Consider the following 13201-nt stretch of genomic DNA (forward strand, 5'->3'; position numbering starts at 1 on the left):
GTTCTTTACTGTGAGGGCAGCGAGATGCTGGAATGGGTTGCCCAGAGAAATTGTGGAAACCTCATCCTTGGAAGCGTTTTAGACTGAGGTGGATGAGACTTTGAGCAATCTGGTCTAGTGGAAGGTGTTGCTACCCATGGCAGGGGGTTGGAACTAAATGTTCATGGAAGACCCTCCCAGTTCAAGCCACTCTGTGCTTCCATGATAAGAACAATTACACATCTGTACTGCAAGTCCAGAAAATCCTTATTCTCTAGGTAGCAATAAGAATTTATTGTCACTCTTCTTCATGTCCAGGAGAGGAATTAATAAACAAGAAAAGTGGACTACTTGGAGACCTCCTAAACCACAAGAATCATAAATCTGCTCTCCAAATCTGGAATATTTTAATTCCAAAGTAATGGAGATTTTATATTCACTCACCAAGAGACTTTGTGTCCAGGTTAGGAATCAATAACCTGGAAAGAACTCTGCTAAAAAAATTATTGTTTTGCCATAAAAGACACAGAATGCTCAACATGAACAGGGTCTGTTTGAAAGAGGGCATAAGTTTATCGACATAATTAACAAGAGATCATGGCTACAAACTCAGAAGAACTCCTACATGTTAAATACTATGCTAAATTATTGAAAATATGGATAATCCATAAACTGCCCTCAAATTCTTTGGTTTATTACCAGATTGTGAGATAAGCTCAAGTAGAGAAATTCACTATATTAAAGACCAACTGAAATTGAGGTAAAGCATTACCAACTCGAGGGTATAGAAATACTCTAAGTTTCACAACTGACAAATCTCATTTAACTTGGAAGGTATCAGATTGATGCCCCATGATAGGACAAGGGACAATGGGTGGAATAGGAAGTTTCATGGAAACATGTGTTAGTTTGAGCCTAGCTAGAATATTTTGGTGAGAAAAACTAGATGATAGGCTGTGAAAAGGAAACAATGGTGATGTCTACTGCACTCATAGGCTTGCTGAGATGGATAAGAACACAAACATACATAAGAGAGTTGTATGCTCTCTGCCTTTGAGGCTGCACTTTTCTCTCTCTAATCTAACCTGTCATCTGTGTGACTAATCCTTCTGGCTTCCTAACTCACCTTGAACATAAGGCAAAGTCTGGGATATGGTAGAGGGGTGGGAAGAAGGTGGAAGGGTGATTGAGAGCCCCTGCTGGGAACTCAGGTTTCTGGGAGGGCTGTTGTGTTTCTGTATTACTTTTTAACTTGCCTGTTTCTGTCTGTAGCTGTATAGATTGTAAATATCTGCTTGGATATTGTGCTAAGCTGGAAACAGAAAGCTTCATTCAATTTCGAGAGCAGCTGAGTCTAGTCTGGGTGATTTGGGTGACAGGGCTGCCAAGGGAGGTGGTGGAGTCACCATCTCTGGAGGCGTTCAAGAAAAGCCTGGATGAGGCACTTAGTGCCATGGTCTAGTTGACTGGATAGGGCTGGACTGGATGATCTTGGAGGTCTCTTCCAACCTGGCTGATTCTATGATTCTATGACTTTTCTATGATTTTCTTGTGTTTGGGGGCAGGTAACACCCAAACCATCACAAAACATGAGGGATTTTTTCCCCTGTGAGGGCAACATAACACTGGAACAGGCTTCTCAAGAGGGTTGTGGAGTCTCCCTGTCTGGAGATATTCAAAACCCGCCTGGATGTGTTCCTGTGTGATCTGGTATTGGTGATTCTGCTCCGGCAGGGAGGTTGGACTGAATGAGCTTTGGAGGTCCATTCCAGCCCCTGACATTCTGTGATTCAGTGAAATTAGCATCTGCTGAAAACAACTTCACCTCCGGATTACCAAGAAGGTAAGTCTCACATTTAGAGCCTCAGCATGCTGAAATCTCACACAGCAAATCACAGATCTGGAGCTCTAATGCTGTGTCCAGGGTTGAGGTGAAGACTGCTGATGTGTCACCTCACCCAATCAAGACTCACCTTATTCATGGTCTGTGCATTCTGCTTGGCCAAGACCATCTCCAGAGAATCAGGGACGCTGGTGAACTTGATGGTGTCTGGAGGCTGGCGGTAGATTTTATCACTCAGGATCTCTCCTGCCCTCTTGGCTTTTTCAACTTCCAAGGATCCAATTGGCACCCAGCCAACACCTCTCAGCCATTCCAGGTCAGATTTGTAGCAGTTCTGGTACAAAAACCAGGACACAAGTTATTCTAGTTATAAAAACCAATAATGAAGTTTGTAGAGTGCATTTTTTCCACAGTTAACTAAAATCACTATCAATATTTAATTGAAATCAATACAAAACTCCAGAGAAAGCTTTGGAAAACATAAATACATTTCACCTACACTGAGAGTGGAATCACAAATTACAGAGAGTCAAATAAGTGAGCAAAACTCTGGAACTACAGAAATCAATTTAAATATCATTTAAATAACATGTCCTGTTGGATAGCTCAGTTATAATTAACCATGTAACTATCAACAAGACACAAAATCTTTGTTCTACCACTTTGGTAGCAGATGGCCTGACCCACTTATGTAAAGCATCAAAGACATTCCTCACTAAACACTGAGGCACTAAGAGCTTACATCACTCTGCAGGTCTTAGGCTTTCCTGGCATGGATAACATGCCATGGAACAGGCTGCCCAGGGCAGTAAAGGAGTGCCCATACCTGGAGGGATTTCAAACAGGTGTAGATGGTGTGGTGCTGAGGGCCATGGTTTAGTAGTGACCTGGCAATGCCAGGCTAATGGTTGGACCGGATGATCTCAAAGGTCTATTCCAACCAAAATTATTCCATCACTGACTGAAAGACCCAGGATTATTTAATTGTCTCTTACTGAATTAACAATTTACTCACATCACTCTGCAGGTCATAGGCTTGCCTGGCATGGATAACATCATTCTGATCTGGCAGGCACATCCACTGGTGCAGATAGTGGCGGTAATCAACGTCACTGACCAAGCTCTGACATTTCTTGGCCAACACAATTCCCAGCATGTCCACTGGGCTACTGAAGTGAGTCTTGGTCTTCTCAAAGGCTTTCTTGTACTCTCTGTCACTCTGGATCTTGGCTACATGCATTGACCACATCATCTTGGGATCGTCCTCGATGTTGCGGGCTCCAATGTGGTGGCCTAGCTGCTTGCGGTAGCCTTCCTTGTACTTGTACTGAAATAGCAACCAAGGAGTCATAATTTTACATCACCTTTAAGTGCCAGTTCCTCATGTTGGATATCTGCAATAACAAGGCTTCTGCATTCTTCTACAGGCTAGAGTAAAAAAACACCAAACTGACTAGACCATTCTAGTCTAAGACCATGGATTCCTACACTCCCCTTTTGAATTTCGTGTTAGAGTCCTAAACAGGGATTCTGGCAGTAAGCTCCTTGAAGTTATTGCTGTCTACAACTACCTGAGGGGTGGTTGTGGCCAGGAGGAGGTTGCTCTCTTCTCTCAGGTGGCCAGCACCAGAACAAGAGGACACAGCCTCAGGCTGCACCAGGGGAAATTTAGGCTGGAGGTGAGGAGAAAGTTCTTCCCTGAGAGAGTCATTGGGCACTGGAATGGGCTGCCCGGGGAGGTGGTGGAGTCGCCGTCCCTGGAGCTGTTCAAGGCAGGATTGGACGTGGCACTTGGTGCCATGGTCTGGCCTTGAGCTCTGTGGTAAAGGGTTGGACTTGATGATCTGTGAGGTCTCTTCCAACCCTGATGATACTGTGATACTGTGTGAAAAAAAACTATCTACACTTATAGCAGTGAGAAATAATCCTCTCCTTACTCAATATATTTAATCTTTACTGAATGTAATTATAGAGTGTTGAGATTTAATTCAAGATACAGCTTTATGAGCTATAAATGAACATTCTGTTCTCCTTACAGCTTCTCAACATTTAACTTTCACAACTAAGTCTTTACACATATCTAATAACTTGCTTCCAAAACCTTATTCTTTAGGATCACACTTGAACTGGAATGGTTTTTATGTGGCCAGCATGACCTAGGGTAGGGTGTCACTGACCATGGCAGGGGGGTTGGAACTAGATGATCCTTGGGGTCCCTTCCAACCCTGATTCTATGATTCTATGAATCCAGTTGATAACTGTGAGCTCATCACCACCCAAAGAAGAAGAGCAGTAGGTTCTTACATCACTGGCAATTTGCCTGGATGCTTTGGCAGCCTGAATGGGGATTGCATCACTTCTCAGGTCATAGCCTTTCTTCCTGTCTTCTTCCATGGCCTGCTTGTAGAGTTTCTGGTTAGGGAATTAAACAAGAGGGTTTATAAGTAAAGTTCTACATCTTACATTGTATGCAAACTGAAGGGCTTTGGAAGAGATTTAAAACCCTGTGGTTAGCTTTGTTCTAAGCCAGCTTTGTCTAACTCAAAACCCCAGGTCAGCAGCTGATAACAACTGACATCAACAGAAGGTCTTTGATAAATGCATCAGGTAACATTTTTTCCCCTTCAACACTATAAACATCACTGACATTTCTTAGAGATAATCCATTCTTCTTCACAAGTGGAGCAATCTTTGCTTTTTAAACCCACCTCTTACCAAGGTGAAATTGTTTCTTTAAACTGACATCTAGAACTGGGATCACTGCTCTTCAGAACTGTGCTGGAAATTAACTTTGGGCTATTTCCAGAGTTGGAATTAGTTTTGTCCCTAGCCAACAGTATGCACAGTGGCTGAGAGGACTCCCAAAATTCATGAGACACAATGTCTAATAGAATTTACGTTTAGCAGTGCTCACTGTTGTGTCTATGCACTGCAGCACACAAGCAAGAGGCCTGACACACCTCTGCTGCAAGGATAAATTGAGGGAGCTGGGATTGTTCAGCCTAGAGAAGACTCCAGGGGCACTTTAGAGCTGCCTTCCAATACCTGAAGGGATCCTACAGGAAGGCTGCAGAGGGATTATTCCTAAGGGTGTCTACAGCCAGGACAAGAGGAATGATTTGAAGCTAATGGAGAGTAGGTTTAGATTGGATCTTAGGAAGAAGTTCTTCAGTACAGGGGTGGTGAGACTCTGGAATATGCTTGCCCAGAAGGCTGTGGATGCTTCCTCCATGAGAGTGTTCAAGCCCAGGCTGGATGAGGCCTTGAGACATAAAATTTGGTTGAGAGGTTTCCCTGACCATGTCGAGGAGCTTGATCTCTAAAATCCCTTCCAACCTAAGCCATTCTATGATCACCTAGATTCATCAGACTGCAGATGATCCAGGCATGAAACAGAGCAGTTGCATTTGGAGAAGCCCCACACTCACCACACTGTAGTTCTGCTTGTTCTGTTTGGCCAGGGTGATTTCAGGGGTGTCAGGCATGACGTGGATTTGAGTCTTGTCTTTGTCCCAGGCCTCAGTGTACAAACGCTGCAGAGAAATGATGCTGGTTAGAAGTATGTAGGGATGGAAACCAACAGGGACTCCTTGCACATCTCCTAAACTAGAAGTTCTTTACTGTGAGAGTGGTGAGATGCTGGAATGGGTTGCCCAGAGAAATTGTGGAAACCTCATCCTTGGAAGCGTTTAAGACTGAGGTGGATGAGACTTTGAGCAATCTGGTCTAGTGGAAGGTGTTGCTACCCATGGCAGGGGGATGGAACTAAATGTTCATTGAAGATACTCCCAGTTCAAGCCACTCTGTGCTTCTATGATAAGAACAATTACACATCTGTACTGCAAGTCTAGAAAACCCTTATTCTCTAGGTAGTAATAAGAATTTATTGTCACTCTTCTTCATGTCCAGGAGAGGAATTAATAAACAAGAAAAGTGGACTACTTGGAGACCTCCTAAACCACAAGAATCATAAATCTGCTCTCCAAATCTGGAATATTTTAATTCCAAAGTAATGGAGATTTTATATTCACTCACCAAGAGACTTTGTGTCCAGGTAAGGAATCAATAACCTGGAAAGAACTCTGCTAAAAAAATTATTGTTTTGCCATAAAAGACACAGAATGCTCAACATGAACAAGGTGAACAAGGTCTGTTTGAAAGAGGGCATAAGTTTATTGACTTGTTAGCAAACAAGAAAGAATTCTGTCAAAAAAATATGTTTAGAAAAAAAATGGACAGAATGCTCCCCAGAGTATTACTATTAAATTAGCATCTGCTGAAAACAACTTCACCTCCAGATTACCAAGAAGGTAAGTCACACATTTAGAGCCTCATCAGGCTGAAATCCCACACAGGAAACCACAGATCTGGAGCTCTAACGCTGTCTCCAGGGTTGAGGTGAAGACTGCTGATATGTCACCTCACCAAATCAAGACTCACCTTATTCATGGTCTGTGCATTCTGCTTGGCCAAGACCATCTCCAGAGAATCAGGGACGCTGGTGAACTTGATGGTGTCTGGAGGCTGGCGGTAGATTTTATCGCTCAGGATCTCTCCTGCCTTCTTGGCTTTTTCAACTTCCAAGGATCCAATTGGCACCCAACCAATCCCCCGTAACCACTCCAGGTCAGACTTGTAGCAGTTCTGGTACAAAGCACAAGGACAATTGTCTCATTTAATATTCATGTCTCATTTAACATACACCATGCAGCTAATGGTTACTTCCTATAAGTTGTCTTCTTCCTAGCACAATCTGAGAGAATCTCTGCTAGCAACCTGGCCTCAGCCCCTGCTATCTGTCTCTAAGAGGCATCTCTTCACCCAACAGAATGTCAGGGAATGGTTAAATAGTAAAAGGATTAAAACACAATCTTGGAAGTAGGTATAAGGTTTTCCTGTAACCTTTATTCACAACCTTTATTTAGTCACTTCTTAAGAACAGCAGGTCTCAACTGAAACTATTTTCTCCAACACAGGAGCAAGGAATCCTGGCAAAATCTTGAAATCAAAAAGCCCAAAAAAAGCAATTTTCTGTTTCTATGCAGTTGAAAGTATTAAATTAGACTATTATCAAGGATAATATCAGCTAATTCTACTGCTTGGTTGACTGATAGGCTGCATATAAAACTTGATAACACTCAAGGTTTCTTAAAGAGATTCATTCACTCTTAAAGACCTAATGGTCTTGCTTGGAAAAGGTAAAGAAAACCAAGTGTGAAAAATCACTGTATGAGAGAGAGTTCTGCAGGAGTGCAGCTTCTAGAGCTTACAGTGCAAGGAAATTACACTTTCTGCCACACTCATCAGCCAGTACTCACATCACTCTGCAGGTCATAAGCTGTCTTAGCATGGATAACGTCGTTCTGGTCTGGCAGGCAAGTCCATTCGTGCAAGTAGTGGCGGTAATCAACGTCACTGACCAAGCTCTGACATTTCTTGGCCAACACTACTCCCAGCATGTCCACTGGGCTACTGAAGCGAGTCTTGGTCTTCTCAAAGGCTTTCTTGTACTCTCTGTCACTCTGGATCTTGGCTACGTGCATTGACCACATCATCTTGGGATCGTCCTCGATGTTGCGGGCTCCAATGTGGTGGCCTAGCTGCTTGCGGTAGCCTTCCTTGTACTTGAACTATAGGAAATAAGAAAGGTTCTCAGCAAGATTCAGCATAGCTTTACTTATGTCCCCAGGAGCCTCTGGGGCAGAACCTTCAGACAGCTCAGCTTCTGAAACTGCAGAGATTAAGAGGGAGAAAGTATTCACCTTGTGAACTGAGCTCTATAGCTACAACAGTATCCATGGACCAGTTCTGAAGCTATTCTCACCCCCACAAATTGCTCTTAGTAAATGAGAGTACAAAAGGTGTCCAAATTACCAGAGCAGTACCAAAATTGAGTTCACAAAGTACCCAGCACAGAAACTATATCCTTCAAGCATGTCTACCAAAACCACTCCTATTTAGTCTCCTGATGAGTAAAAATGTGACGAACATGGAGATGGACATGGAAGTTTATACAGAGATGCCAACCACACATAGGCAATGTATTGTTATGTTAAAACCTACTTTTAAACTGTCTTTATCTCTGCACAAAAACTCTAAGAACCTATTGGGCCAAGGGATGCTGGGTACTTACATCACTTGCAATGTCTCTGGAGGCTTTGGCAGACTTGATAGGAATGGCATCTGCCCGCAGGTCGTAGCCCTTCTTCTTCTCCTCCTCCATCGCAAGCTTGTACAGTTTCTGAAACACACACAAACGTTCCCCTCACACACCTCTGCCTCCTGCCACGCAGCAAGGCACACACAGCAGCCCTCAGGCCCACCTCAGGCACCTACCTCGCTGTAGTTCACTTTGTTCTGCTGGGCTAGCAAAATCCCAGGGGTGTCTGGCATGATGTGGATGCTGGTTTTGTCCTTCTCCCAGGCTGAGGTGTACGCACGCTGCAAAGAGGAGCACGAGGGCACACGAGATCACACACGAGCAGGGCAGCAAACTCCAACACTAAATGGCAGCAACAGAGAGAGGCTGGGGGCCTCTTCTGTGCACTGGCTCAGGGACACCAGCAGTGCTCTCAAACCCTTCTGACACTCCTCTCTTTTTTTCCACACCACACCCACTCGCTGCTCCAGCCACACCACAGACAGTGTCAACTCAAACAAGCAACGCAAACCCCTGATGCTAGGGGGTGCAGTTTTCCCCTGGCACAATTCCAGCCTGGAAGGACAGAGCCCTACATGCTGGCAAAGGAAGGTCCTCACTTCCGTTGCCTTGCAAACAGCAGCAGCAATCTGACCTGGTTCATAATTGCAGAGTTGTGCTTTGCCAGAACCATGGGCATGGAGTCAGGCAGGCTGGTGAAACGGATGGTGTCCGGGTGCTGCCGGTACTTCTTGTCGCTCAGGATCTGGCTCGCCCTCTTGTTCTTCTCGGCATCCAGGGAACCAATTGGGGACCAGCCAATGCCCCTCAGCCACAGAAGATCAGACTTGTAGACATTCTGAAAGGACAAGCAAAGACACAAAGCAGCTCAGCCACCTGCTCACTCCGGGCAACCTCTTCTACCCAGGGAAGCTTGGCCTCCAAAACTGTGTTTCTTCTGGGTTAAGCTGTAAGTCATTAGGAATCAACCCTCAAGCTCAGCTCCTACATGCAGCAACTCCTACTTCAGGCTCACTCCCCATGTCTACAGCAGCACAAAGGAGGAAATGAGAGGGAATACATAAACCCTCCTGTCCTCTCATTGTTCTTTTTGCCCAGGGAAAGACCTGCCCCATTTGGCAATCTCCAGTTACCTGCTGCAACACTCTCTATAAAGCACTCCAGGCAAGACAGGATTATTCTGTCACCGTAAAACAGGACATGGCATAAACTTCCTCCCTGACCCTTTAGGACACCAACACAAGAGGCATTGTGGTTTTCACCCTCCAGGAAGAACAACTTACATCACTCTGGAGGTCATACACTGTTCTGGCCTGGACAATATCATTCTGGTCTGGCAGGCAGGTCCAGCGATGCAGAGGGTGCTTGTAATCAACATCACTGACCAGCTCCTGACATTTCTTGGCCAACACAATTCCCAGCATGTCCACTGGGCTACTGAAGTGAGTCTTGGATTTCTCAAAGGCTTTCTTGTACTCTCTGTCACTCTGGATCTTGGCTACGTGCATTGACCACATCATCTTGGGATCGTCCTCGATGTTGCGGGCTCCAATGTGGTGGCCTAGCTGCTTGCGGTAGCCTTCCTTGTACTTGAACTGCAGGCAAAAATATTGTCAGTCAATCTTAGTTTAGTTTTCTTTACATCCCCAGAAACTCCTGTGGCAGAACCTCCAGACAGCTCAGTATCTGCAAACATATGGACTTTAGAGCAAGACAGCATTTAGCTGATCAACTGCACTGTACAGTGACAAAAGTATTCATTGAACTTCTTCTGCCTGTATTGGATTTCACATTTTTGAAGACACTCCCTGCCTTACATATTTAATGCTGCTAATCAGTATGTGGGAGTAAGAAAGGTCTCCATGTGATGGCAGCAATACGAAAGCTCCACGTCCTACCTGAAGAATCAGTAAGCGACCTGCAAGCACAAGATTCAAGTAAGATCCTATTCAAACTGTTAAGGAGATAAAGACCAAAAGGACAAAGAGACTACCCTGGGAGTTTAAACAGAGGCACCAAACAGATGTGCAAACCATTTTTATAGTAATATTTTCTTTCAATTTACTTTTCTACTGCCTTTATTTTCCAACAAAAAATTGGTTTGAGCTTTCTTTGCTATTATCTAGCTGGGTTTTGTAGTTGGAGCATCAAAGGAGAACAGAGTGGCAGTGCACATCACCTCAACAATCCACACTTTTGCACAAGGAGATGTTACCCCATGTCCACGAGGGACATTGCTTTGAACTCTGCCCATCAGTCAGCTCCACAATTGCTCTCTCCACAATATCTACGCAGTACCTGAGTCCACCCATATAATGTGTAAGGGACAGCCAGAGGTAGACCCTCCAGAGCAAACTCACTGACAGAATAGCTGGATGCTGACAACAGGTAGGAGCTGTGTGGTCTCATTTTGGCTAAAGGTGGCAAACCCTGGGTGTCAGCACAAGCCCCTGGAGACTGCCCAGTAGGCTGGGTGGCCAAGGGCTGCCGGGTACTTACATCACTTGCAATGTCTCTGGAGGCTTTGGCAGACTTGATAGGAATGGCATCTGCCCGCAGGTCGTAGCCCTTCTTCTTCTCCTCCTCCATCGCAAGCTTGTACAGTTTCTGAAACACACACACACGTTCCCCTCACACACCTCTGCCTCCTGCCATGCAGCAAGGCACACACAGCAGCCCTCAGGCCCACCTCAGGCACCTACCTCGCTGTAGTTCACTTTGTTCTGCTGGGCTAGCAAAATCCCAGGGGTGTCTGGCATGATGTGGATGCTGGTTTTGTCCTTCTCCCAGGCTGAGGTGTACGCACGCTGCAAAGAGGAGCACGAGGGCACACGAGATCACACACGAGCAGGGCAGCAAACTCCAACACTAAATGGCAGCAACAGAGAGAGGCTGGGGGCCTCTTCTGTGCACTGGCTCAGGGACACCAGCAGTGCTCTCAAACCCTTCTGGCACTCCTCTCTCTTTTTCCACACCACACCCACTCGCTGCTCCAGCCACACCACAGACACTGTCAACTCAAACAAGCAACGCAAACCCCTGATGCTAGGGGGTGCAGTTTTCCCCTGGCACAATTCCAGCCTGGAAGGACAGAGCCCTACGTGCTGGCAAAGGAAGGACCTCACTTCCGTTGGCTTGCAAACAGCAGCAGCAATCTGACCTGGTTCATAATTGCAGAGTTGTGCTTTGCCAGAACCATGGGCATGGAGTCAGGCAGGCTGGTGAAACGGATGGTGTCCGGGTGCTGCCGGTACTTCTTGTCGCTCAGGATCTGGCTCGCCCTCTTGTTCTTCTCATCATCCAGGGAACCAATTGGGGACCAGCCAATGCCCCTCAGCCACAGAAGATCAGACTTGTAGACATTCTGAAAGGACGAGCAAGGTCACAAAGCAGCTTAGCAATCTTCTCAGTCCAGGCAACCAATCCTCCTATCCACAGAAGCTCAATCTACCAAACCACAGTGAACCATCAACCACCACAGAGGGACTCTCATGAACCTCAGATCCCCACAAACTCTTTCTGCTTGCCTGCAACAATACAAGCAGGTTCAAAGCACCCCACAAACTCTCCCTCTTCATCGCCTTAGTCTCTGTGTGAAAGCTGTGTTCCATTTGGCAATCTTTAGCTGGCAGATGTATAGGAGAAGCCTAATAACTCACCACTTAGTGGTCTTCAAACCATTCCCCACTGTGCTACAATTCGTGTTTGCTCGACTCTTTATCCTCCAAAAGAAACTGATTTCACTGCCCTTCTCTTGTCATATAGAACTCAAGCCACCTGGCACAACTCCCTGCACAAAGCACTCCAAGCAAGACAGGGTTCTTGTGGACTAAAAAATACGGCCCCATGCAAACTTTGAGCCTTACTTATCAATGACAAAATCTCAGCAAGCAGAATGCCGAACAGCTGAGATTTCTCATGAAATGCAAGATGAAAAACTAAAGAGATTTGGATGAGAAATGTAGAAACTGAAAGTGTCTTCTCAACAGAAGCACAGCAGTAACTGCTTTAATCTGGGAAAGAGTAGATTTAGATCAGGTATTAGGAGGACATTATTTGTTAAGATGGTGGTGAGACAATGGAACAGGTTGCCTGAGAAAGTTGTGGATGATCCATCCCTGGAAGCATTCTAGGGCAGGTTGAATGAGGCTTGGACCTGCCTGGTCTAGAGGAAGATGCCCTTGCCTTTGACATTAGAGTTGGAACTAGATGACCTTTAATGATCCTTCCAACCCAAACCATTCTACGTTTCAGCAGGACAGTACAGCCACAACAGTCTCTGTCACACAGAATCAGCCTGAGCTCATGTCCCGCACAGGGATCTTCTCCAACAAAGCAATAGAGCAAAAGAGACACATCTGTTTTTCCCACAGACAGGAAAGAATAGGAATGACCAACTTACATCACTCTGCAGGTCATACACTCTCCTGGCTTGGACAATATCATTCTGGTCTGGCAGGCAGGTCCAGCGATGCAGAGGGTGCTTGTAATCAACATCACTGACCAGCTCCTGACATTTCTTGGCCAACACTACTCCCAGCATGTCCACTGGGCTACTGAAGTGAGTCTTGGATTTCTCAAAGGCTTTCTTGTACTCTCTGTCACTCTGGATCTTGGCTACGTGCATTGACCACATCATCTTGGGATCATCCTCGATGTTGCGGGCTCCAATGTGGTGGCCTAGCTGCTTGCGGTAGCCTTCCTTGTACTTGAACTGTGGGGATAAAGCACCTCAGTGTCAGCCCATTTGTGCTCCCTTCTGACACTGTTCTGTCAGCAAATGCTCTGCTAATGGAGCCTGGGAAGATCACCATATGAAGAGGCGACTAAGCACAGCATATTCCAACTGTGCCCTACACTTGCATCCCACCCCACCACATGCAGATGCACTGGAGGTACAGAGAAGACCAGATGTCATCTCTAACCAAGCTAGCAGAGGAACCAGGAGCAATTCCTGCAAGCAGAGGGGATCTCCACACAACCCAGGCACTCCCACTGAGAGGATAGCTCATTGGCTGGGATGCCAAACTGGGGGAAAACCAGCAGACTTCTCCAGCAGAAAACCTGGGCTTTGTCCTGTGCAGCCCTGTCTGCCCTCACCCACACAGCCCAGAGCAGCTGACACACTTCATTGCACCACGCTCTCCTGCACAGTGCTCAGGAGCCTTATTGTCCCATCCCAGTGCATGTCCTCAGCTGCAATGAGCTTGGGACAGTAA

General features: G+C 45.8%; 1 protein-coding gene across 1 annotated transcript in view; it reads right to left on the minus strand.

Moving 5' to 3' along the window:
* The window catches only part of NEB (nebulin), a 218009-nt gene that overhangs the window by 133340 nt on the left and 71468 nt on the right, over positions 1-13201 (minus strand). The window contains exons 43-56 of the mRNA XM_064154908.1: positions 12385-12696; positions 11143-11346; positions 10685-10789; positions 10482-10589; positions 9266-9577; positions 8617-8820; positions 8159-8263; positions 7956-8063; positions 7141-7452; positions 6263-6466; positions 5251-5355; positions 4127-4234; positions 2838-3149; positions 1953-2156 (exon numbers count right to left, since the gene is read on the minus strand). Coding sequence (XP_064010978.1) covers positions 1953-2156; positions 2838-3149; positions 4127-4234; positions 5251-5355; positions 6263-6466; positions 7141-7452; positions 7956-8063; positions 8159-8263; positions 8617-8820; positions 9266-9577; positions 10482-10589; positions 10685-10789; positions 11143-11346; positions 12385-12696 — 2703 coding nt within the window. The remainder of the gene's footprint in view (positions 1-1952; positions 2157-2837; positions 3150-4126; positions 4235-5250; positions 5356-6262; positions 6467-7140; positions 7453-7955; positions 8064-8158; positions 8264-8616; positions 8821-9265; positions 9578-10481; positions 10590-10684; positions 10790-11142; positions 11347-12384; positions 12697-13201) is intronic.

Source organism: Pogoniulus pusillus, chromosome 2 (assembly GCF_015220805.1).
Source record: "Pogoniulus pusillus isolate bPogPus1 chromosome 2, bPogPus1.pri, whole genome shotgun sequence".
NCBI classification, from domain to species: Eukaryota; Metazoa; Chordata; class Aves; order Piciformes; family Lybiidae; genus Pogoniulus; species Pogoniulus pusillus.